The 23629-nt window shown below is 42.8% G+C and overlaps 1 protein-coding gene across 1 annotated transcript in view; it reads left to right on the top strand.

Moving 5' to 3' along the window:
- The window catches only part of LRGUK (leucine rich repeats and guanylate kinase domain containing), a 68994-nt gene that overhangs the window by 31045 nt on the left and 14320 nt on the right, over positions 1-23629 (top strand). Inside the window, exons 7-12 of the mRNA XM_046020246.1 lie at positions 308-451; positions 5680-5760; positions 7567-7653; positions 9218-9324; positions 14122-14241; positions 21099-21195. Coding sequence (XP_045876202.1) covers positions 308-451; positions 5680-5760; positions 7567-7653; positions 9218-9324; positions 14122-14241; positions 21099-21195 — 636 coding nt within the window. The remainder of the gene's footprint in view (positions 1-307; positions 452-5679; positions 5761-7566; positions 7654-9217; positions 9325-14121; positions 14242-21098; positions 21196-23629) is intronic.

Here is a 23629-nt window from a genome sequence, read left to right as displayed (position 1 = left end):
TTTCAGGCTTTAGGTAAACAATGTTAAAAGCTTATACTACCTAGCTTCTGTCTGTCCTACTGATTCAAACATTCATCTTGCATGAACTTTAGTGAAAATATGACATTCTGATTCTTCCAGCTGAAATACTGGGATTTCTTTCTGGGGTGTTCATATATGTGTTTAGGGTGGAAATGGGAGGAGGCAGGGGAACAAGAATGACTTGTTGATTTTGGGAGATTTGAGCAATATCCAGAATGAAAACTTGGCCTTACACTTTTTCCTACTAAGATACATTAAGATATTGAATGTATTTTACCAATTGTAGAGCAGTAACCAGATTGAGAAGATCACGGGTTTGGAGGACCTAAAAGCCTTGCAGATCGTGGATCTGTCCCACAATCAGATCAGCAGCCTCCAGGGCTTGGAGAACCATGACTTCCTGGAGGTGATCAACCTGGAAGATAATAAGGTAACGTCACATGTCATCTGTCCTGGTTTCAGTGTCTGCAGAAGAGGACACATTAGGACCCATTATTAGTTTCTCCAGGGCTCTCACTTGAAATGCCAGCTTAGAATCATTCTAGAAAATCTCCAGGAGCAATAGTTGCAGAAGGACTGTTTTGTTTGTTTGTAATTAATACGATTCTTAATTTTTGAAAATTTGATGATTCCTAATACATTGTTTTAAGGGTTTAATCTGCAACCGAGTGGACATGATTTTCTGAAGTAGATATGTTCATGTAAAATTTTGTATAGAAAGGTGACCTTGGGAGTATCTAAAGTGTCAGAGCAGGGAAATGGGAAACATGAGAAGAGCCTCAGGCTGGTGTTGCCCGTGACTGTCATTTAAGGAGAAGAGGCATAGTCCAATATTCTGTTGGTAACAATAGTGTATGTTCCTAATTTGTAGGAGTTGGGGATTAGATAGACTAAAATTTTCCATATCTGGTTTAATACAAGCTTTGTTTCACAAATTATAAATATTGGCGTTCACTCTTATTTTTTTTTTAAAGATTTTATTTATTTATTTGACAGACAGAAATCACAAGCAGGCAGAGAGGCAGGCAGAGAGAGAGGAAGGGAAGCAGGCTCCCTGCTAAGCAGAGAGCCCGATGCGGGGCTCGATCCCAGGACCCTGAGATCATGACCTGAGCCGAAGGCAGCGGCTTAACCCACTGAGCCACCCAGGCGCCCCTGGCGTTCACTCTTATTATACATGATTTTCAATGAAGCATTTGGGCTTGTAATCATGGTTTATTGATGACTTAAGCAATAATGTCTGCAAAACAATTTTATTCTGAGTACTTGACCACATTTTTTTGAAAGACATCCAAAAGAAATTGACTATTTCTTCCTGAAAATGCAAACTTGGGCCCTGAAAGACGCATGGGTCTTATCTGGGGGGAGATGTGGTGCTGTGGAGACCTTTCTCTGTTCAGGTGCGATGGTGCTTATCAGTTATGTCTGATGACTCTTTCTCCAATGAACTTGTATTACCTGCTCATCTAAACATCAAGAAAAGGCCATCTTTAGGTCTGGGAAAAAGTTGACTTTTAATCACAGATAAAACTCTTAGTCCTTATTTTTACTTGATTTGCATATTAAATTGTTTTGTCAACTTCTGAAGTTCATTTAACTTTTGTTCCCCTTGCCACGTGTCTTATGGAGTCAGCATAGTCTCTATTTCATATGGGTTTAGTGTCCTTTCGTGAAATTACCATGAAAATGGTTCTTACCTGTATCCAGGGAGTATTGAAAAGGTGAAATGCATTCATCGAATCCCAGCTGAATGCATTTCAGAAGTCAGGGAAAGGAATAATGATTCATGTTAATAATAGTAATAATTGCAGTCAAAGGATCATCTAGAGATATTTGCTGAGTACCTGTGCACAAGGCACTGTTCTAAGCGCTTCACATCCATTGTCCCATTTAATCCTCATTATACCCCTACTATTGTCATATTTTCTGGATGAGGAAACAGGGGCACAGAAAGGTTAAGTGTAACATGCCCAAAATCCTACACCCAGCAAAAAGCAGAGCAAGAATGCAAATGTAGGATGGTTTGCCTCCAGACTCAGTGTTCTCAATGCTGAAACATAATACAGTAAATGAAATGCTGGTGACTCTTCCTTCAGGAAAGCCTAGAGTATAATGCTCTACAAGAGTGCTTTCTTTCTTTTTTTTTTTAAGATTTTATTTATTTGTTTGACAGAGAGATCACAAGTAGGAAGAGAAGCAGGAAGAGAGAGAGAGGGAAGCAGGCTCCCTGCTGAGCGGAGAGGCTGATGCGGGGCTCGATCCCAGGACCCTGGGATCATGACCTGAGCCGAAGGCAGAGGCTTTAACCCACTGAGCCACGCAGGTGCCCCCAAGAGTGATAGAAATATAATGCAAGCCATAACTGTGAGCCAAATATACAATTTTAACTTTTCTAATAGCCACAATAAAAAAGTAAGAAGAAATAAGTGAAAATAATTGTAATAATATCTTTTATTTAGCCCAATACATCCAAAATATCATCATGTCAATATGTAATATAAAAAAAATCATTGATGAGGAGCTTTACAACCTTTTGCCCATGCTAAGCTTTTGACTTCTGATGTGTATTTTATACTTAATGCACATTCCAGTTCATCCTAGCCAGACTCCAAGTGCTAATTAGCCACATGTGGCTACTAACTACCATATTGGATAGTGCTGCTCTAGAAAGACCTCATGAATAAGTATATCATTTTCTTCCATTTCAATAGGCATTTCAAGTTACATTTGAAAACATTTAAGGGAAAAAAAAGTATCATTAAGTGAGTAAAGGAGTTTATAAATTTCAAATATTCAGGAGACTCCATTAAAGAAAAAGTGGCCATGTGTCCCAAAGCAGGGAATCCTTTGGGAACAATTGAGTCCGTAACAATAACACAATTCCCTGGCTCCCCACTGGGCAGGTTGGGGAGCAACCAACAGTAGTTTGAAATGTTCTTCGTGCCTTGCACAGATTTCCTCAGAGGTTTCCCCAGTACCACTGAGAATACCATGTCAGGGATGGAAAGTTTGTCATTTTACAGAAGCATAACTTAGCTGTTGCTCCTCATATGATTAATTTGATGTTTTATCATTTGTACTTCCGTCAGTATTATTTACTTGCTTTTAGCGGCTGACACATGGCTGTACCCTCACACGATCATTTCATCATCTCTTTTAAGTTCCTTTGCAAATATTTCCCATCGTTGGGTGATTTGGGGGCCCTTATCACTCTCTATAGTCCTTGTGAGTGTGGATGTCATTTCTGCCATTTAAAACTTATCCCCCAAATGTTAACTCTATGATAACCTCTGTCCTTTCTTCTAGAAACAAGACATTGGTTGGGGAGTTACTCAGAGAACACTGTTTTCCTTCTTCTGGTGTCATTATTTCACAAATCAATCAGCCAATCAGTCAAAGAAAAAAGCCTTCACAGGGGGCTTTAAGTGTGGATGCTGGGGCTGGGAGAGCATAGCCTCGGAGCAAACGGTGACATGAGTCAACTGAACTGCTCTCCCTAGGAATTTGAAGTTGACAAGCTGCTAGGGGTCTCTGCCCCCAGTGGCAGAGAAGGTTTGAGAAGAGGGGCATCTGGAATCTGGGGATCAGCTCTGCTGGTGTGACATGGCTCAAGGTCCTCCAGGAATAGAACCTTTCCGGCGATGTCTCACTTCAGGTCATTTGGGGCGCTGTACCCCTACACCTACTGTAACGAATAGTCAGTGAGGCGCAGAGCCCTGGGTTTGGCATTTGAGAAGAAGGCATGAGGATGGATCTGCTGTAGGGTGAGATCTTCAGAAGAGGGACCAAGGGCACAGTCGGGACAGCCAGTATCTGTGGAGTGTGGCTAATTCAGCAGGCGTAGGATCTTGAAGCCGGGCTAGCCCATACGTGCTTTGCTCTCCCCTTAACAACCTCTTGGGGAAGGGAGCTGGATCCTTCTCACGTGACTCTCAAAAGACCAGATGATCCCAGCTGACATTTTAGTTCTAATTTTATGTAGTCCGTGATCATGCTATTCATGTTGTTTGCAACATTTCAAGAGCTTTCCATGTCAGTTATCAGAGATATCTCTACCCTTCTAAAGGGTGCATAGTGTTCCTATTATGGGACTGTGCTATGACTCATTTAATCACATAATGCTGGGGTTATTCAGAATTGAGGAATTTTTAAACTTTTACAAAAATGTTGGGCCCAATGTTCTTTATTTAACGTTTGGCGGTCTGATGATCTCTTCAGTGCAAACCTCTTGAGGATGGGGTAGCTGGTTCATAGCTTATGTACACGTAACCCGTCAGCTTGCCCCTTAGGAAAAACATGCCAGTTTCCACGCTCACCAGCACTGTGTGCCAGGGCACATGGCCAGGACTTAGTGGTGAGACATGCTCATTGCAGGAAAACATCCCCCTTCTCGCATCTGTGTTGGGTCCAAGCACAGGGGCCGTATGCTAGAGGAAAATCAGCCCACTGCTCTGACCAAGCAGTGTGAACCTAGTTGACTATTCCACTTTCCTGAATCACAGAATGATCCTTTTATCTTGCAGAGGATCTAAATGTCCCTCTAATGGCTATAGCCATTGTGTTGAAAGTGCTGTGTCCCATAGCATAGCAGCGCTATAAGCAGATTAATGCTGATTCATAAGCATCTAGAACTAATGCAGGCTCTATATGATGACTCAGAATTTACCTTGTATAGTACGTCTTTGAAAATGGCATCCCTTGAACATGGTGCATATGTTCTTCCCCTGATTTAGCTCTGGGAGTAGTTTAATTTTAGCTGCATTTTGTGTTTGGATAACTCAGAAATTATTGGTGACTCCCTTTGGAGAGCGCGTTCACAACGCACGCGGGAATGACTTGGGGAGAAATAGAAATGACGTGATTATTAATTTTTTTTTGCAAAAGTTTAATAGCCACATTTGAAATAAAATTATAATTATGCTAACTACAGGAAATTTAAGTAAAACTGTCTTTAGTGGGAAATTCAGGAATTCTGCAACCCAAGCTTTCTCCGTGGTCAAATTAAGGAACTGACCAGCAACCTTTTTTCAAAGTTATGAAACATAACCTACACAGAAAAGAGTATAAAACATAAGGATACAGTGTAAACAAAAAATTGTAAGGCGAACACCCATGTCAAGAACTGTGTCGTATAGTTTCTGTTTTTATCTTTCCTTAAAATAATTACCTCTTGTTGAAAAAACAATAGAGCTACACATACACACATAGTAAGAAGTCTTCACCAGTCCCAAATAGCCAGGTTAGCAGAGGCAGCGCTGGGGAGGGGGACTGGGGAACAGGAGGGTTAGGAAGGATTAGGGCCGAGGAGAGAGAACCACGGAGCCCCCACCTGTGTTTTTTGTCCTGTTTCTCTGATTCTGCATACTAAGTTATCTCTGCCTTAAAATAAATATGGCTGAGAGGAGAATCAGCTCACGGTTCTTTAAGCAGAGAGGAAAAAAGAAAACATGGCTGTGTGTGTTCCCATTTCGTGAGGCGGCTCGCGGTCATTCCTGTGCTCTGCGATCCAAATACTCATTAGAAGGCTGGGCTACGCAACAGAACAGTTTCTAGAAGAAGTTGACTTTAGAAGATCCAAGTCAGCTCCCTTCACAGAACTTTATGTTATGGGTTGCACAGTTAGTCTACTGATAATACTTTGTTTCTTTGATTAAACAGATTGCCGAGCTGGGTGAAATAGAATACATTGAAAATCTACCTCTCCTCCGGGTTCTCAATTTTCTAAGAAATCCAATTCAGGTGAGAGAGAGAATATGTGGGGAGAGGGGGTGAGGACCTTTTTGGAATTCTTCCAGAGGTACTTTTGATAAGGAGCAGCAGGGATGTGAATGCCCCGTGTTTACCTTCACTCTCCATCTCTAAGGAAACAATTAGGAGGTTTAGGCAAAGGAGGGGCTGTTCATGCCAAAGGGCACAGTGGAGCCTGGAGTGCCTGTCTGGGGTTGGGGTTGGGGGTTGCGGGGGTCACGTGTGACTCATCCCAACTGGTAATAAAAATCACCTGACGCAGCCACTGACCCTGGAGCAATGTCCTTTTAGGTCATAGAAGGCGCCATGCTGGAGGTGTAGACAGACTGGTTCCTGTGGTGTACGAGGGGAAAGAAGGTCTCAGATCAGATATCTATAGTAATTGGTCTGGATATAGTTGGGGAAATTGGTGGTGGTGTAAAAACGATTATAGAAAGAAATACTCTATTTCCTCTGGATTGTTCCCCTCTGGTATTCAAAACTCCACTGTTTGTCAAGCCTCTGTCTTTCCTACCCTTGATAGATTCTCTCTCCTGGCTTCTGTCCCTCCCTCTTTTTCCATTTGTCCTTCGTTCCACTTTGCTACCTATACCCTTCCCTTTCCAGAGACTCTTGAATTTAAATGTACCTCTGAGTACCTTTTTCTGTGTGTGTAACTTGATGAACATGTCTGGCCAACAAAAAGAAAAAAAATAAAGCACAAGCAAAAATGAAAAACAAGATTAAAAAATAAATCCAGTCCTTGGTATTGGAGTAGTGGCCACCAACTTAAAAGCATCTCTGGTAAGAAAGAAGCAGGGCTTACAAAGCAGCCACCAACCTCCCTCCGCTTTCCAGTTTTCGAGCCAGGCGGAGTGTTTGCGCATGTGCATAAATAAATACCACAAACCCTTTCTCACACGTTAGCTCACTTATATACACAACCTCCCCAACTCGCACCTCAAAGGACAAAAAGGATACTTCTGTATGTTCATTTCATGTGCATTCTTATCTATAAATGCATCACCCACTAATACCTTTCTCTTCAAAGATGTTGCTTCTTAATACAAAACTTTAATTATATTTCTTTTTTTTTTTTTAAACTTATTTATTTGACAGACAGAGATCACAAGTAGGCAGAGAGAGAGAGAGAGAGAGATGGAAGCAGGCTTCCTGCTGAGCAGAGAGCCCGATACAGGGCTCGATCCCAGGACTTCGAGATCATGACCTGAGCCGAAGGCAGAGGCTTTAACCCTCTGACCCACCCAGGCGCCCCTAAACTTTAATTATATTTCTAAAAGCCAGATAATCCTAACATGGCAGATGGTTGGGAGTAATAAGGAATTTGTTCTATAAGTGAATATTATTTATTGTAAAATAAATTCCAAACAGTACAAGTTCAAAATAATACAAAATAATACTAAACAAATGACAAAGTTGTCATAAATAATGTTCATTATTTGCAGGATAGATTTGAATCCCCGGCCACGGAATCTTAGGTGAAATGCTTCACCACTGAGGCTTGGTTAGTTCCTCTTTAGAAATGAGGATGGTCATACCCGTCCTGCTTATGTCACAGGGAGATTAACAAGATCACACATTTGAAGAGCTTTGTAAGCTACAAGGCACAGTCTGCATGTGAGTTAATGTGAGAGGACTGGTGAGCATGGAAGTGCAAATACCCTGAAGGGTGTGTGTGTGTGTGTGTGTGTGTGGACAGGGTAGAAGCTGAAACACCAACTTGTGGGAGTAGCATACTAGTGCTTGCTCACGTGGGAAAGAAAGGCAACTGAATATTCCTCTTCATATTTTAACTAGGAAAAATCTGAATATTGGTTCTTCGTGATTTTTATGCTCCTACGATTAACAGAATTAGACCAGAAGAAAATTAAAGTGGAAGAAAAGGTATGTAATCACATTATTCCATGTGTTTGAGAGTTAATGTGCTCAAGGGCTTTGCTGCCCGCCGTGGGACCAATGTAATCAATAAATGGCACACAAGGCAATATGGGAAGTAACGGCTTATTTAGGGAGTGTTTCCTTACTCTGTGGCTTAACCCCCTACAAAGCTGAGCGTCAGCACGAATGTGGCGAAGGTGCTGCTCTTGCGCAGTCAACAGGCCAGCAGTGGGGACGGAAGCCGCGTTCCACAGCTCCAGGCAGCAGCACGATGGCAGTCTGTTAATTTTGGATAACTACCATATCTGGAGGCTGTGTTATTCTCTCTGTGTTGCTCTAAACATTCATTTAATAATGAAATTTATTATTACATCACTCTACATATATAATCAAAAGGTACTCAGATCACTCTCCTGGTATTTTATTATTTTTTTTAAAGATTTTATTTATTTGACAGACAGAGATCACAAGTAGGCAGAGAGAGAGGAGGAAGCAGGCTCCCCTCTGAGCAGAGAGCCCGATTCGGGGCTCGATCCCAGGACACTGGGATCATGACCTGAGCCGAAGGTAGAGGCTTTAACCCACTAAGCCATCCAGGCGCCCCTACTCTCCTGGTATTTTAAACCCTTAATTTCGCTCTTTGAATTCATGATCCCCCTGGACACACAGTTCCAGAGTGATGGGACCTGATGCGCTAGCACCTGCCTCCCTGCTATCATACCGGGGTGGGACTTTGTCTTGCTTTAGTGACCGGTGACAGCTGAAATCTCCATTAACGAAGGATTTCCTACACTAAATACAAATTTGAGATGAGCATGAAAACAGGTATAAGCATGTAGAGTGGCAGATATTCCGCTTCATATGTGCCTCTTGGAAACTGCGGTTAAAAATAGTTGCGGATGTTAGTGCCTTGTTATTCTCAAACTCAGAGGCACTTCCTAGATTTCTCTTTCTCCTTAACGTTTTGTGAAGGGAGTGTAGTTCAAAAGCCTGCATTAAGTAAAGGAGGGGTACACGAGGATCGTGGATGTAGAGGGGTGACAAGGACATTCGGTTAGAGAAGTCTACGTCACGAGGGAAAGACCCCCATCTTTGAACACAGGAAGCTCTGCTGAAAGAAGAGGAGGTTTGGGTAGAATTTGGGATAATTGGAATAGCTCCTGGTGGGATGGCATGAGGAACACATCCCCATGGTATCGACGACCTGAGATCTAGAACTTTGTATTTTATTCTTTCCTCTCAGGCTCAAAGCGGGAATGCTTATTACTATATTAAAAGTACTCTTGGGCTTTAGAGGTTTGGTGTTTACTTCTTCCCTCCCAAACCAGGGAGCAGAAAGAAGTGGGGGACCCGTGGACTCCAGCTCGGTATTGTAAGATAACCACCCTTATTTAGGTTTTGGGAAAGTTAGAGTAGACAGGAAGATGGAGCGCAAAGGTCGTGAGCATGTGTTAAATTATTTTCCATACCCGGTTGCCTGTCTTGAATGTTTCGCTCAAGAAAATTTAAGACTTGTCTTCTTTGAAGAAATGAATCATGTTTTCCTCTTGCATTTCTAATTCTGGAAAAGGTTGCAGCTGTGAATATGTATGACCCTCCCCCTGAAGTGGTCGCAGCCCAAGATCACCTGACCCATGTCGTCAACAGCGTGATGCAGCCCCAGAGGATCTTTGACAGGTATTCGTGAGGGATCCCCAGGGTAGAACTCAGGGTGGTGAGCACAGGACATCCTCGGCGACTGCCCTAGCCCTCTGTTTTGTGACTCATCCCTTCCTCACCTTCTCTGAGAGGAGGGTCTTTTTTTGACTGTCTCAGTTTTAGGGATTATCGTCACATGCTCGAGCGCGGGGTTCACTCACTGGTGGTTTCCCAGGTGTGGAGATGAGTGGATTCGTCTCCCCTTGACCATCTGGCCCCTTGAATGGTGGTTAGCTCTGACGTAGAACATTGAAACATGTTTAAAATGTGTCAGTTTTCCTGCTGTAGGACAGAACCATAGACCTTTGCCTCATTAACAAAGAATTGTGATGATTTCTGTCCACCGTAAATTTTTTCCTTAGCTGTGAGTAAATACTCGATAGCCCTGCCAAAGAGCATGAATGCAGACTATGAGAAAGTCCATAGAAGGAAGCCCAAGGGAAATTTGAGATCGTCTTTACACCGATTGCACTGAGCCCGTGAGTCACCCAGCTTAGCTGAGCGCATGAACAGAGTCTCTCACCTCTAAGTTCAAAGACAGATTTACCACAGTTTCTCCGTTTCTTTTTAAACAATCTGTTGGAGCAGATGGCCATTTATGCTATAAGTATATTGCAGAAATTCTATCAATACCCAAAGGCATTTTAAAAATACTTGTAAAATCTCTTCGTTATAAATGGCTTCCCTTCTTTATGTGGTATTTGCTTCTGTACTTCACATGGTTGGTTTCCCACAGAGAGCACATGTTTTATTTTGCATCCAGGACATGATTTTTTTACATGTAATTTAATAATATAGACATTGACAGTTTTATATATTTATGGTCGCCCTCTAGGTGAACTGATTTATCATTTATTTGCATACATCTGGAAAAGCACATTTGATTTAAAAGAAGGGCATTTATGTCCTTGTTGTATTTCTTTCCTAGTTTATGAGATTGCTAGTTGTTTCATGCTTTAGGGTACATTTATATAAAAACATGTATCAAAGAAATTTATAGCACTGCCTGAAAAACACGTATTTCATCATCATTTGTGGCTATCGAGTAGACCAGAGCAAAATGGCCAAGCAGCCCCAGATGCTCCAAAATGAAGCAGTGTTCATTGTGAGAAACTCATGGAGACAGGGGCAAGACTATCATTGCCCTTCCCAGGCTGGCCCCATAGGGAACCCTAACTCTTGACCTTGGCACTCTTATACTGCATTGTTGGGGAACACTGTCCCTTCCCCTGGTGCAACTAGGGTGAGGAAACAATACTAAAATTACATGGCAGAATCTTGACTCCAGCCTGGTGGTCACTGATAGCTTTCTTGCTCTCCTGTATGACAAGGTCCTCCAGGCTTATCTTCTACAAGCCCTATCCATACTCTGGAATTAACCACTTCTCCAAGAAGCCCTGGTTGGTTTCAGTGAGAAATGGTACTTCCCAGTCACAACCTGGTTGCTAGAGATAATCATTGCTACTGAGTTGGTCCTTGTTGTTAGGCTTTTTAGTAGACAGACCTAAGAATGTATTTCTTTCCTTCCTTTCATCCATCCATTCATCCAGCCATCCACCCATCTATCCAATCACCCACTGGTCTATTTTATCTATCCTGTTTATCTACTTATATGTCTCTGTCTACATCTATTCAATGCACTTATATCTAGTCTATATATATTGATCCATATTTATTTATAGGTAGATGATAAAATACCTCCTGAATTCATACTGATACTTACAACTCAATTTCAAGACGATAGTTGAGCTTTTACTTATCCTCCTCTCTATTACATCTGTGTCCTCCTTTCCTCTCACATCAAAGACACAGAGGGAGATGGATTTAGAATATCCCATAATTACTTTTTTAAAATCCCATATTGCAGCACAACAGCATCAGTCCTAATACTACCACTGACATGCTTGCCGAAAACACTGAAATCATATTTTGCCTATGCTCTTCCCATCACCCTGCCCCCGTTTTTTATTGTGGTAAAGTATCTATAACATAGAATTTGCCATTTTAACCATTTTAGAGTGTATAACTATGTGGCATTAATTATATTTACACTGTCGTGGCAATCATCATCACCACCTGTTTCCAAAATTTTTCATCCCTCCACCCCCCAGCAAAAGCTGCAACCCCTAAGCAGTAACTGCCCAGTTACTACCACTACTCCCAGTCCCTGGAGACTTTGTATCTCCTTTCTATCCCTGAGAACTTACCTATTGTATATATTTTATGTAAGTGTCAATCACCCACTTTAAAAATAGTGTACCATATTTATATTGTCAGAACGTGTATCCATCACCCACCATACTTCCCCCTTTGCCGTCATTTGTCTTAGTTCTATGGATAACTACATATTTATGGCTTCCCATCAGCCCTTGTATTAATGTCTTCTGAGTTAATGGGTATGCAAAGCTTGATCTCCTATAGACTCCTTAGGATATGCTATGGGATCAGTATCCCTTGAACACTTATATGTTGATAATATTCTCTGTCCTTTATACTTGAAAGTCATTTTTGTTATATTTAAAAATCCATGACTCTCACACTTTTTTCCTTGAATTTATAAAATATGATACTCTTTTTTGGGGAGCGGTGCAAAACATCTATCAAAATCTAAAAACAATTTCCTTTCCCTTATAGGTTGTGTGCTCTTTTTTTCTAGCTGAGTGATTTTTTTTTTTTCTTTAAAATCAAGTCATTTTGCTAGACTGTGTCTTAATATTAGTCATTCTGGGCTAATACTCCCAGGTATGCTGTATACTCTTTCAATGCATAGTTTTATTTTTTTTTTAATTTCAGGACAGTTTTCTTGAATTATGGTCTTTAATATTTGTTCTGTTCCTTTGCTTTGGTTTTCTCCTTCAGAAAGATCTCCTTTGCCTATACTCAATATTTGTCACTTTCAATTGTTTTTCTCTTTAATCATTTAAAAATTATACTTTCAGATAATTTTATTTTTTATTTGTTTTTATTTAAATTCAATTAGCCCATAATAGGACATCATTAGTGTTTGGCATAGTGTTCAATGATTCATAAGTTGCGTATAATTTTGAGATAATTTTAGGTTCACATGCAGCGGTAAGAGATAATACAGAGAAATTCTAGATGTTTCTAGTGGTAATACCTTGCATAACTATAGCAGAATATCAAAACCAGGAACTTGACATTGATACAGCCCACCGGCCTGATCAGATTTCACCAGCTTCGCATGTACTCATGGGTGCCTTTAGTTACATGCAGTGTTGCCACACGTCTAGATCGTATGAGCACCACCACAGAAGAGTTTTGTCACAAGGATCCCTGTGCTTCCCCTTTAGGGCCACAGCCACCTCCTTCCTCTTCAACTCCCCTACTCCCTGGCAGCCAGTGGTCCCGTCTCCACGTCTATCATGTTGTCATTTCAAGAATATGATACAAACAATCATATCATGTATAACCTTTTGGGATTGGCTTTTTTTTTTTTTAACTTAGCCTTATTCCCTAGAGATGCATCCATTGTTGGATATACCAACAATTCATTCCTTTTTTTTTTTTTTTTTCTTTGCCGAGTCATATTCCTTATGTGGATCCACCACGATTAGTTTAACTATTCATCTCTTGAAAGACTTCTGAGCTGATTCTGTTTGGGGGCTATTACAAATCCAGCTATTATGAATATGGATGTACAGATTTTGTTCATGTAGCATTTCAGCCTGTTTGCTTTCCAGTGGTTCCCGTTGGCCCTGCTGGGGTTCCCTTGTCTTCAGGCGTGTCACTTGCTGCCCCATTTCTGCCCCCCCCCTCCCCCCCCCCCCCCCCCGCATGGATCCCTGCAATGTACAAGGCTCTGTGGGCTTTTGGTTCATGGAAATACTTTTTCATCTGGTTTTGTTACACATGTTATCCATGGGTTTTTGCTGTTAACTGTTTCTGATTTTTGTATTTTTCCCCTGTGAGTGTTCAGAGAGATTGAAAAATTATACTGCCACCACCTCCATTCTTCATAGAATCTATGCCTTAGCATGTATTCTTAAAATATATCTTATTCTGTATTTCATAGTTGTGGCACGAGTGGAATTCACACACATCAGCCAGCATGTTTTCACTCCTTAGTCCAGTCTTCCAGGCCCAGAAGCCATGTCTTGATTCCTATAGTGGCTCTTAGCCATTAGCTGTTCCTTTGAGCAAGTTAAGTGACCTCTCTGTACTTCAGTTTCTTTGTGTATGTAATGGGGATAATGATAGATAATGATAGAAACATCTTCATCCACTTCCTGTAGTAATTAAATGAGGTAATGTCCATCGGACTAATAGAGTAGTGCCTGAGACATATTGATTGCTTAGGTAAATTTTAATTATTACCATTTTCATTGCATATCTGTGTTCTAATTCAGTGGGCATAGATACTAAAACTTCTCAGAGAACAGTCTTCCTTCTTTCATGTTGAAGTTCTTAGGGAAATACTTGATCAACCAAGAACTAACACATTTTACCATATTTTTCCTTTCAAAAATGTGGGTAAAGTAAATTTACATGCATTTGGACTTGACTTGTTATCTATGCTTTGAATATTATTTTTGACCTATCCTCATGAACTTGCTCAGGAAAGTAGGACCAGCCTCCTGTCCAGTGCCTGTAGGTAGCAGGTGCTCAGTCACGGGCTTAGGCCTGACTGGGGTGTAGGCCCTGACTTAGGCCTGACTGGGGTGGAGACCCTGACTTGGGTGTGACTGGGGTGTAGACCCTGCCTGCTGGCTGTGTATGTGACCAGACCCGGCCATCACTGCCTGCCCTGTATTCCAGCACTCTCCCCCGCCTGGACGCCCCCTATCCCATGTTGGTGCTGGCCGGTCCTGAAGCCTGTGGGAAACGAGAACTCGCTCACCGCCTCTGCAGACAGTTCAGCACGTACTTCCGGTACGGGTAAGTGTGCTCACTGGCCGGGAAGGACGGAAAATGTCGGCTGTTGCTGCTTGGGGCTGTTAATTTTCAGCAAGCTTGGAAAGGTACAGAGAAGGCTCATCGGTTTCTTTGCCATTTATCACAGTGTGAGAGAGACCCTGCATGTTGTTGTCCTTTATTCTCCCAAATGTTCACCTTCATTCGCCGACCGCTGACATCACTCTCCAAGGGTTGCAAAATCTGTGCGTTTTCAGTGAAGCGTGTGGCGTCGGAGGCCAGGCTCGTCCTGTGGCCACCAGCTGCGACATCAGGGACGAGGATGGGGGTGGGAAGACCCGTGAGCTTCCCTCCTCGCTCCTCCCCGGACTCCCGCCACCTGCCCCTCCACTGCCTCATCTCCACATGAGGAGGCCTCTTCGGAGGCCCGTTTCATGAGGAAGGGAAGAGAAATGACGGCAAAGGCTTTTCCTTTTCTTTCCCTTGGGCTAGCATTCACTGCACTCCAGTTTTCTGGAGCAGACATTTTGCCATGTGATTCCCTCATGGTCCAGTTAAAATAGAGGAGAATATCAAAAAAATGAGGACCATTTAAAAAAATTCTTCAGCTGGGCTTAAAGACCTTTTTGGGGGGGGTGCGGGGAGGCTTAAAGACTTTTTAAAGGTTTCTGGGAGTCAGATTTAGAGTCGCCACTGTGATCTTTCGAACTGGTTTCCTTTTCGTTTTTAACCTATGGCAAAGCAATTATTTCTAGATTAGTAATGTCTGTCGGTGACCAGAGGAGGGGACTGCAAAGATTTTTCAGACAGCAAGAAAAATAAATGCAAATTATTTTCTAATGCCTCGCCTTCCCTTAAGCTATACATGTTCAAACAATGTAAATACTATTTGAAACAGGTCCATTTATTTAGATATCTAAAATTACATCCCTCATTTGAACAACTCCAGGATCCAAATATATAAAATGATTTATTTACTAATATATTTTAAGTACCCTGAAGTAACAAAATTAAATTAAAACTTAACATTAGAATAAAAAAGTATAGAGTGCCATTATGCCTACCTATATAGGGGTGCTGAACCTGTAGATAAGTAGAACACAATGAATGGAAGGTCAAAGTCAGCAGATTGTGTATCCCAACCATTGTGCCAGCATCTAAACCCAGAACCTTTTAGCAAACCAGAATGCTGGAAACCAAGGCTTTCTCTGATTAGAATTCCTTTTAATTATGTTGTCAATGTTGAGAGCCAGGTCCTTCATATGTGTTTGTGATACACGTTTATGGAGGCCCGCAGGATCAGGTGTGTTTATTAAGGTGTTTATTAAGTCCTCACCAAGATTGTGAGACAGTCTGCCTCTCTGTTTTCGCTTGGCTGGCCTTCCTCTTATTCATTTTTATTAAATCCTGTTTTTCCCCTATTAGAATGCTTATCCATCCTGCTTGTGATTGATTTATTTAATGTTTGTCCTCCCTACTCAACTGTAAGCCCAAGGAGGGTATGGACCAATGTCAGCTTTGCCCACCATTTGGTTCTCGGTGTTTAGGAGATGACCAGGCACTTAATACCTACATGAGGAATACTTGTTAACCAAGTGACAGATTGAATGAGTGAACAGGATGAATGAATTAAGGGTATTCTATACCATATTTCATAGGAAATTACCATAAGAAACAAAGGTGATTTTCCACAATTGCCACAGATGGATATATGGAGAGATGGATGGATTCATTCATTTGTTTACCGATTCATTCAATAAATATTGATTGAATTCCTCCCATGTGCTAAGCCCTAAAGATACAGTGAGAACAAGATTGATAACGTCCTTGCCTTAATGGAATTTGTAATCTAGTGGACAACTCAGACCTTTAATTAGTGTCGTGTGGAAGCACAAGGCAGCAAAACAAAACCTTAAAACTAGCTTCGTGCCTACAGTTACTACTGCTACTGCTATCTTTCTCCTCCTGCTGGAATTAGTGGCCAGTGTGGAAAGACGCGCCTTACAGCCTTGCTGCCAAGTACACACCCACTCATCCCCCTCCGTCGCAGGCTCCGAAGCATTGTCCCACCTTTCACTGGCGTCCCCAAGGAGGCAGAGTTGCTCAGTGGCACATCATTTTAAAAATCCCATCAAGGTATGGATCAAAGATCATATCATTGGATTAAGAAGGAAGATTTTAGACAGCCAGTAATTTTATCTGTGGAGAAGGTAAGAAAGTACCACTTTATGTGCCGCAACTTTCTGATTAAAACAAATGATGAAACCAAAGCACATCTTCAGAGGCAAGGTGTTGCTCTTGTTTAGATTTTTAAATTCCTTATCCAACATAATTTTTGTTGATTTTTAATGAAATGGGGAAAAAAGGCATGAAAACAGTTTCATCTTGAAATATTCAAGTATTTACAAAGGCACTTTCTCTGCCCTTTGCTTGAATCTTTTCTTTCCCATCTATTTCATTTTCTCGTGGTATTCTGTCTTTTTAAATCACACTGCCCCATGATTGAGACATCCAATGAAATTCTTATGCACTAAGTTGTGTATCCAGATATATCAATATTAAAATCATAATGTGGTGATCTAACAAGCATTGGAATGGCTGAGAGATTTTGTTCTTGTGTTAGGTTTTGATTTTTCTATTTGTTCTTGGTTTTAGAAGTAGGTTGGTGGTTCTTTCCTTACCTGTATTAGTTCTATGTGGGGATAGGAATTTACTGCCTTCAAAATCTATTTCCAACCTTAATATTACCACACAAATCAGTGGCTCCCTGACAGAGTAATGGATAACGAGAGAAACATAAAACAATGCCAGTATTCCTGTCCACCTTCCCGATTTAAGGCCTTGAAAGTGATCTGAATAGTCATGAAAGAAAAACTTTAGTCTTCTTTCTGAGATCTCTGTTTTACAGCAGTAGCTATCTTTAAGACCTTTTCTTTTTTTTTTTTTTTTTAAGATTTTATTTATTTATTTGACAGAGAGAAATCACAAGAGAGGCAGGCAGAGAGAGAGGAAGGGAAGCAGGCTCTCCGCTGAGCAGAGAGCCCGATGCGGGACTCGATCCCAGGATCCTGAGATCATGACCTGAGCCGAAGGCAGTGGCTTAACCCACTGAGCCACCCAGGCGCCCCTTTATGACCTTTTTCTTGATGCCGACTGCTAAACATCTTTACTTTCAGTACGCTAACGCAATAACGGAGAAGACCACAGCTCTTTAGTTAAATGAGATGTATGAGCCGCAGCTACCTTAATGCAGGCTAACCTAATGCCTGCTTATCCAGATGTGACAAACCAATAGAACGGCTCATTTATTCATCTAATCAGTGTTTATTGGGCACCAGCCGTGTGCCGGCAGAGAACTGCAGAATGAACAGACGTGGGCCCTGTCCTGGGAGCTTAGCATCTAGTATGGGATTCAGTCAGGTCAGTGCTGGCTCACAGGATAGTTGGATGGGTGCTGCGATGATCTCCAGGATAGAAGATGTGGAAGACACGTGGGCTGTGGAACTCGAGTGGGAGCGCCTTCGGGGTGGGAAGAAGGACAGGCACATTTAATGAGCTGCCTGTACAGCCTGGAGTACCCGAGGGTGCGGGGAGACGGCAGAAGATAAGACCAGACACACAGACGGGAGTCTGAGCAGAAAGGATTTGTAAGCAGGGAGTGTCTCGAGGACTGCTGTGTTCCAGAAAGTGCGCCCTGTGGGCGGCTCGGCAGAGGGTGGGAAGGGGAGACTGGAGACCCGGGGACCAGCTGGGGTACAGTCACAGCTCACCATGGTGTGAGTTAGAAAGTGGGCGTGTTGTTACTGGAGAGTGGGCGGGGCGGTGGCTTCCTGGAATAGGATACTCAGACGTGGTGCTAGCATCTTAGATGTTGATGATCTCTTTATGCCCAGCAGTTAATTGGCATATATTTGCATTGAGGGTTAGGACCAATTTAATTCTTCTACTGAATGCCCTAGGAAGACCTGTCTTTTTCGGGTAGCCTTTGAAAGAGTTCGCTTACTAACAATGTGGTGTGCTATGGTGGGCTTGAATATATTTCTTTTTTCTTTCTTTCTTTTTTATTTATCTTTTTTTCCCTTGTGGTTGAATTTTTTTTTCCTGTGTTCCGTTAGCCAGCATGGAGTACCTCGTGAGCTTTGAGGTGGTGTTCAGTGATTCGTTAGTTGCGCACAGCACCCGGTGCTCATCACAACATGTACTTGAATTTGGATGTGCTCACAGCCAAGCCTCTGCCCAAATATCTCCAGTAGCAAGAAGTTTGTTATTTCCTGAGGCAGTCTGGTTCAGAACTGAGATTCTAAAACTATGTGCTTCTGAATCAAACTGAAAACATCTCTGCCCTTCATCCAACTGGCTAGCGCTTCTCTGGCATCTTCTCATCCTATTACATTTCCCTGGATATGGGGACATTCCATTGACCTTGCGGGTTCCGTCCCCTCCCAATCATCGTCTCTTCCCCAGGGACTTGATTTGCTAGGATCCTCCAGGACAGCTGGCCCATGAAGAGGCCTTTCGAAGGTCCAAACTCACTCTCAGACGCTCCGGCCCAGTGTTGTAGTCTGACGTTCATCTCTAACTCAGTTCTTCTTTGGTGTGGCTCCCGTTGTAAACCGTGACTTAACTCGTAAATTAATTAGTAAATAATAAACTCATGGAAATCTAAATTACCAATGGAATTGTATTGAGACCGGGAAGCAAAAGGACACCGGAGGTGATGGCCCAGGCAGATTTCTGTCTAAAATTTGGCATCATTTTTTTCTAAGTTTAGTGAAACACTCCTCTCACTCTGCAGCATTTCCTTTTTAAGATGTTCGCATTTGGGCAACCTACTCCACAGTGAACATTTCTGCATGTGAAAATTAGATGACAGGATTCAAAAACGCACAAGTCGTCTTAGGTCGATCGTAATAGAAGGTTCTGCAGTGCATACAGGCTCTGTCATCCGCATCCTCCTCCTCTCTGAAGCCTTCTCTTTATTTACCTGCCTAGAAGCTTCAAATTACTTCTTGGCTTTGTCTTCCTTTTAGAAATTCTGAAAAAAATTCCTGCCGCTCAGTTCCTTTGTTGGAAAATGTAAATCCAATATCGCGCGTAAGGCTGTGTGAAGGGTGTGCAGTGCGGGGTGCCCCGTCACTGAGCTTTTCCACCTGTCAAGGACACCACTAGACAGAGGTCCCAGGGCCCTGCCAAGGTGTGTGAAGGAATGCCAGAGTAGTCACACCACAAAACAAATACCATAGTGTTTGACAGTGTCTTCTTGGAATATACTCTCCTTCCTGGGTCTATAATTTAAGTAGAATGTTAAGACTTTAACATTTACTAGTCCAGTTAGTTCTTGATGGTAATGGAAGGGGAACCAGTGGTATAAATGATAAAAATTGGGCCCTGTAACAGAGAAGCTTTTGAGGTTACGATGCTGCGTAACTGATAGTAAGAGGAATTGATGTGGGGTCATCCTGGCACTGCTGCTTAGTCACCTAACTGCTTTGCCTCAATTTTATCATCTGTGAAATGGGAACAGCAACACTCGCCTCATGGCTTCTTGTGAGGAAGACCTGAAATACCATGTCAAGCGTCTAGCTAGTCTCATCTGCTCCTTGAAAACCACAGGATAATACAAAAGATCAGTTTGCACTGTAGTCCCAGAACTCAACACTAGGAAATGGGGTATGAAATCGAGAGTCATGGGCTAGTTGGGACCCCATTGTCTATTTCTGGGACTGACGCTGCTCTGCTCTGTGGCCTTAGACTAGTTGTCTTTATTGTCCTCCACCAAGTGGAGTTGGTCATGCCCGTTATCCACCTCACAGGTGTCATTTACTCACTCGTGTTTTAAAAGATTTTACTCATTTATTTATTTGTCAGAGAGGGAGAAAGAGAGAGCACGCACAAGCAGGCAGAGTGGCAGGCAGAGGCAGAGAAAGAAGCAGGCTCCTCGTTGAGCAAGGAGCTCAATGCAAGACTCGATCCCAGGATCCTGGGATCATGACCCGAGCAGAAGGCAGCGGCTTAACCGACTGAGCCACCCAGGTGTCCCTTTACTCGTTCATGTTACAGATAACTAGTGACTGCTTGCACAGAGGTGGGTTGTGGGGAATGCAGTAGCAAGAAAGATGAACAAGATAAAGTCCTGTCCTCCTGAGTTGTATGTTCTGCTGGGGAAGACAGGGAAGAACCAGATATGTGGATAAAGGAAGACAGTTCCAGTGACAGGGAGTAAGTGGGAGGGTGTGGGGACGGGGAGGGGATGCTGTCACAGTGGTCAGCAAGGGCCTCTCTGGTTGAGCTGAGAGCTCTACCCAGGGCTTCCCATGGGAGGCTTGTACCTGGTGTTGGCGGAGCTGAGGAGGTGGGGTCCTGGGCAAGGAACTGGGTGGAGATGGGTGGCAGGCACTGAGACTCTGAGCACGTGGAGAGCAGCATAATCAGCCACAGGGTGGGGCAAGAAAGGCTTGTGGGTTGGGGGTGGGGGACGGGAGGGGAGCAGGGCACTTAACTTGAGTCCTGGAAGACAGGTGGGCTAGCCAGGTGAGGGAGTAGGAGGGGCCCGGGGAAATGCCCACAGAGCAGAGAGGACACGAAGACTCTTGGGTGGAAATAGACATGAAATGAGCGGAAGCAGTCGTGTGTGAGGAGGTGACCAATACCAGCGCGTCTGTACTCGGTGTGGACGATCCCAAGTTTGTATGAGCCCTGGAGGAGTGGAGCAGCTGAATGTGGTCTAGCACTTTGAAACCACAGTGTTTCCAGAACTACGTTACCTCACAACTCATGATTCATGGATCAATTTCAACTTTTAAAACCTACTTTTACTCAAACCTTTTCTATTTTCAATCTCAAGCTGCTGGAAGCCGACCAGTTATCTACTGTGCTTTCAGGGCCTGCCACACCACAAGACCGCCTTACTTTGGAGAAGGGGATCGAGTGGATTACCATTTTATCTCTCAGGAAGTTTTTGATGAAATGCTAAATATGGTAAGAACTTCTCCTCTGTTTGTATTACACAAGAAATACTCTTCCTCTGGTAGGAATATTAGGAACTAGTGATAACAAAGAGAAAAATCTTGTGTTTGTTATGAGAGAAGTGTTCTTTTTAGGTTGTTTTTTCCTTAAACCGTGTGTACATCCTTGTTGACATGCAGCTTTATTTTAGGATCTTGGAGAGAGTATTGTAAATTTTCAGTGAAGCTCAATGAGTAGACATTTTAAGAAAATGGAAATAAGACCTCTATGTAAAGTGCTTGTGATCCATGCTTATCATGTCCTGCTGTTTTGTTTTTTAAGATTTTATTTATTCATATGACAGAGATCACAAGTAGGCAGAGGCAGACAGAGAGAGAGGGGAAGGCAGGCTCCCCACTGAGCAGAGAGCCCGATATGGGACTTGATCCCAGGACCTGGAGACCATGACCTGAGCCGAAGGCAGAGGCTTAACCCACTGAGCCATCCAGGCGCCCCACGTGCCACTGTTCTTAATCAGACTTTATTCAACATAGGCAGTTGTCACAGACCCGATCTGATGTGTGATGTGAGTTGAGCCTCTCTTGCTATTGGAGTGTGCTGTCCAGAGACCCCTCCTGTTTGCTGTCACGGTGCTTTCTTCTTTTTTTTAATTTAAGATTTTATTTATTTATGAGAAAGAGCAGAGGGAGAGGGACAAGCAGACTTCACACTGAGTGCAGAGCCTGATGTGGGGCTCGATCTCAGGACCCTGAGTTTATGACCTGAGCTGAAACCAGGAATTGGACACTCAACCAACTGAGCAACCCAGGTGCCCCATCAGTGGTCCTTTCTAACTGTTGCAGCCCTAAACATCATTTCATCATGGAGTGTCTTATTCAGTTGGCCTGTCCTGGACATATATATAGCCTTAAGCTTCCATGTTACACATCAGTGTGCATAACTGTGGTAGAATTAAGTCTGAGATCTGCAGTTTCTACGAGTTTGATTTTGAATGCCCAACTTTATACATAGTGCATGTTTTCTCTTGCATTCACAGAGAAACGAAAGTGAGATAGTCCTATAATCTTTAGGCCGTCTCCCCTCTAACCTTGTCAAAAGAACATCTTTGAGATTCAGTATAATCTTCTCTCCTAGGGCTGTATTTTGGTAGTTCATTTGAATGTATCAAGAGTACTTTGGGATTTTTATATTTCTAAAAGCCTTAATAGCGATAAGAAGCATTATCTTGATATTAGTAAGAAGGATTCCTTTAGGACTCTTTGGGTTGAAAAAGAGCTAGTTCCTGAAATTCATGTTAATTTCTCTTGTTAAGAGTCTGAGGCATTTTTTTCCCTTGGTTCAGTTCGTCTGTTCTCAGTACGCCATATGCTCCCCTGACATTCCATATCTTACTGGATCGGTAGTAACTAAGTCTGGTTTAATTCCTGGTCTAAGAAGTCGCTGTACTTACACTCCATATTTGGTTTCAGTGTTTGACTCCCTCTACAAAATCCTTGTCTGTGTGAGTAGTGCTTGTTTTTACTGCTTCTGCTAACGTGTATTACTTCAGTATAATGTCATTTTCTTCAACTGGAATTTTGCTTCTGAGCTCCTTTTCCTTAAAGCGAGCTCAAGACTGTTTCACGAAGAGGCAAACCATGAGAGGTTGTAACTCATGACACATTGTCAGCTTCTCCAGTCATACCGACACACTCCGCCTCCTGTATACACACCCCCGCTCCCCGGAACCCCCACCCAGCCGGCCTGCTGCCCTGCCTTGGCAGACTACCCTGGCATACCCAGGCCCCTGATGCCTCCTGTGGAGGCACCCTCTCCTCCATTCCCTCATCACCTACATGTGGATCGTCACCCCACTGCATGCCTACAGACACACAATCCTTTTTTTTTTTTTAATTTTTAAAAAAGATTTTATTTATTTATTTGAGAGAGAGACAGAGAGAGAGCATGAGAGGGGAGAAGGTCAGAGGGTGAAGCGGACTCGTGGAGCTGGAGCCTGATGTGGGACTCGATCCTGGGACTCCAGGATCATGACCTGAGCTGAAGGCAGTCGCTTAACCAACTGAGCCACCCACGTGCCCCAGACACACGGTCCATTTTTAAGGACATACGTGCAGTCACGCCCCTGAAGATATTCTTTCTCTCTTGTGGAAGTAAGATCATAGACCTGGAGGCTTCTGAAATAGGATTATTGTTGTTTACTAAGAAACCCTCCAGGGGCTCCTGGGTGGCTCAGTGGGTTAAAGCCTCTGCCTTCCACTCAGGGCATGATCCCAGGGTCCTGGGATCAAGCCCCACGTTGGGCTCTCTGCTCAGCGGGGAGCCTGCTTCCCTTCCTCTCTCTCTGCCTGCCTCTCTGCCTGCTTGTGTTCTCTGTCTGTCAAATAAATAAATAAATCTTAAAAAAAAAAAAAAAGAAAGAAACCCTCCAGCAGGAAGATGTGAAAGG

This window comes from Meles meles, chromosome 10, assembly GCF_922984935.1.
Source record: "Meles meles chromosome 10, mMelMel3.1 paternal haplotype, whole genome shotgun sequence".
NCBI lineage: Eukaryota > Metazoa > Chordata > Mammalia > Carnivora > Mustelidae > Meles > Meles meles.
This window is presented reverse-complemented; position numbering and strand designations above follow the sequence as displayed.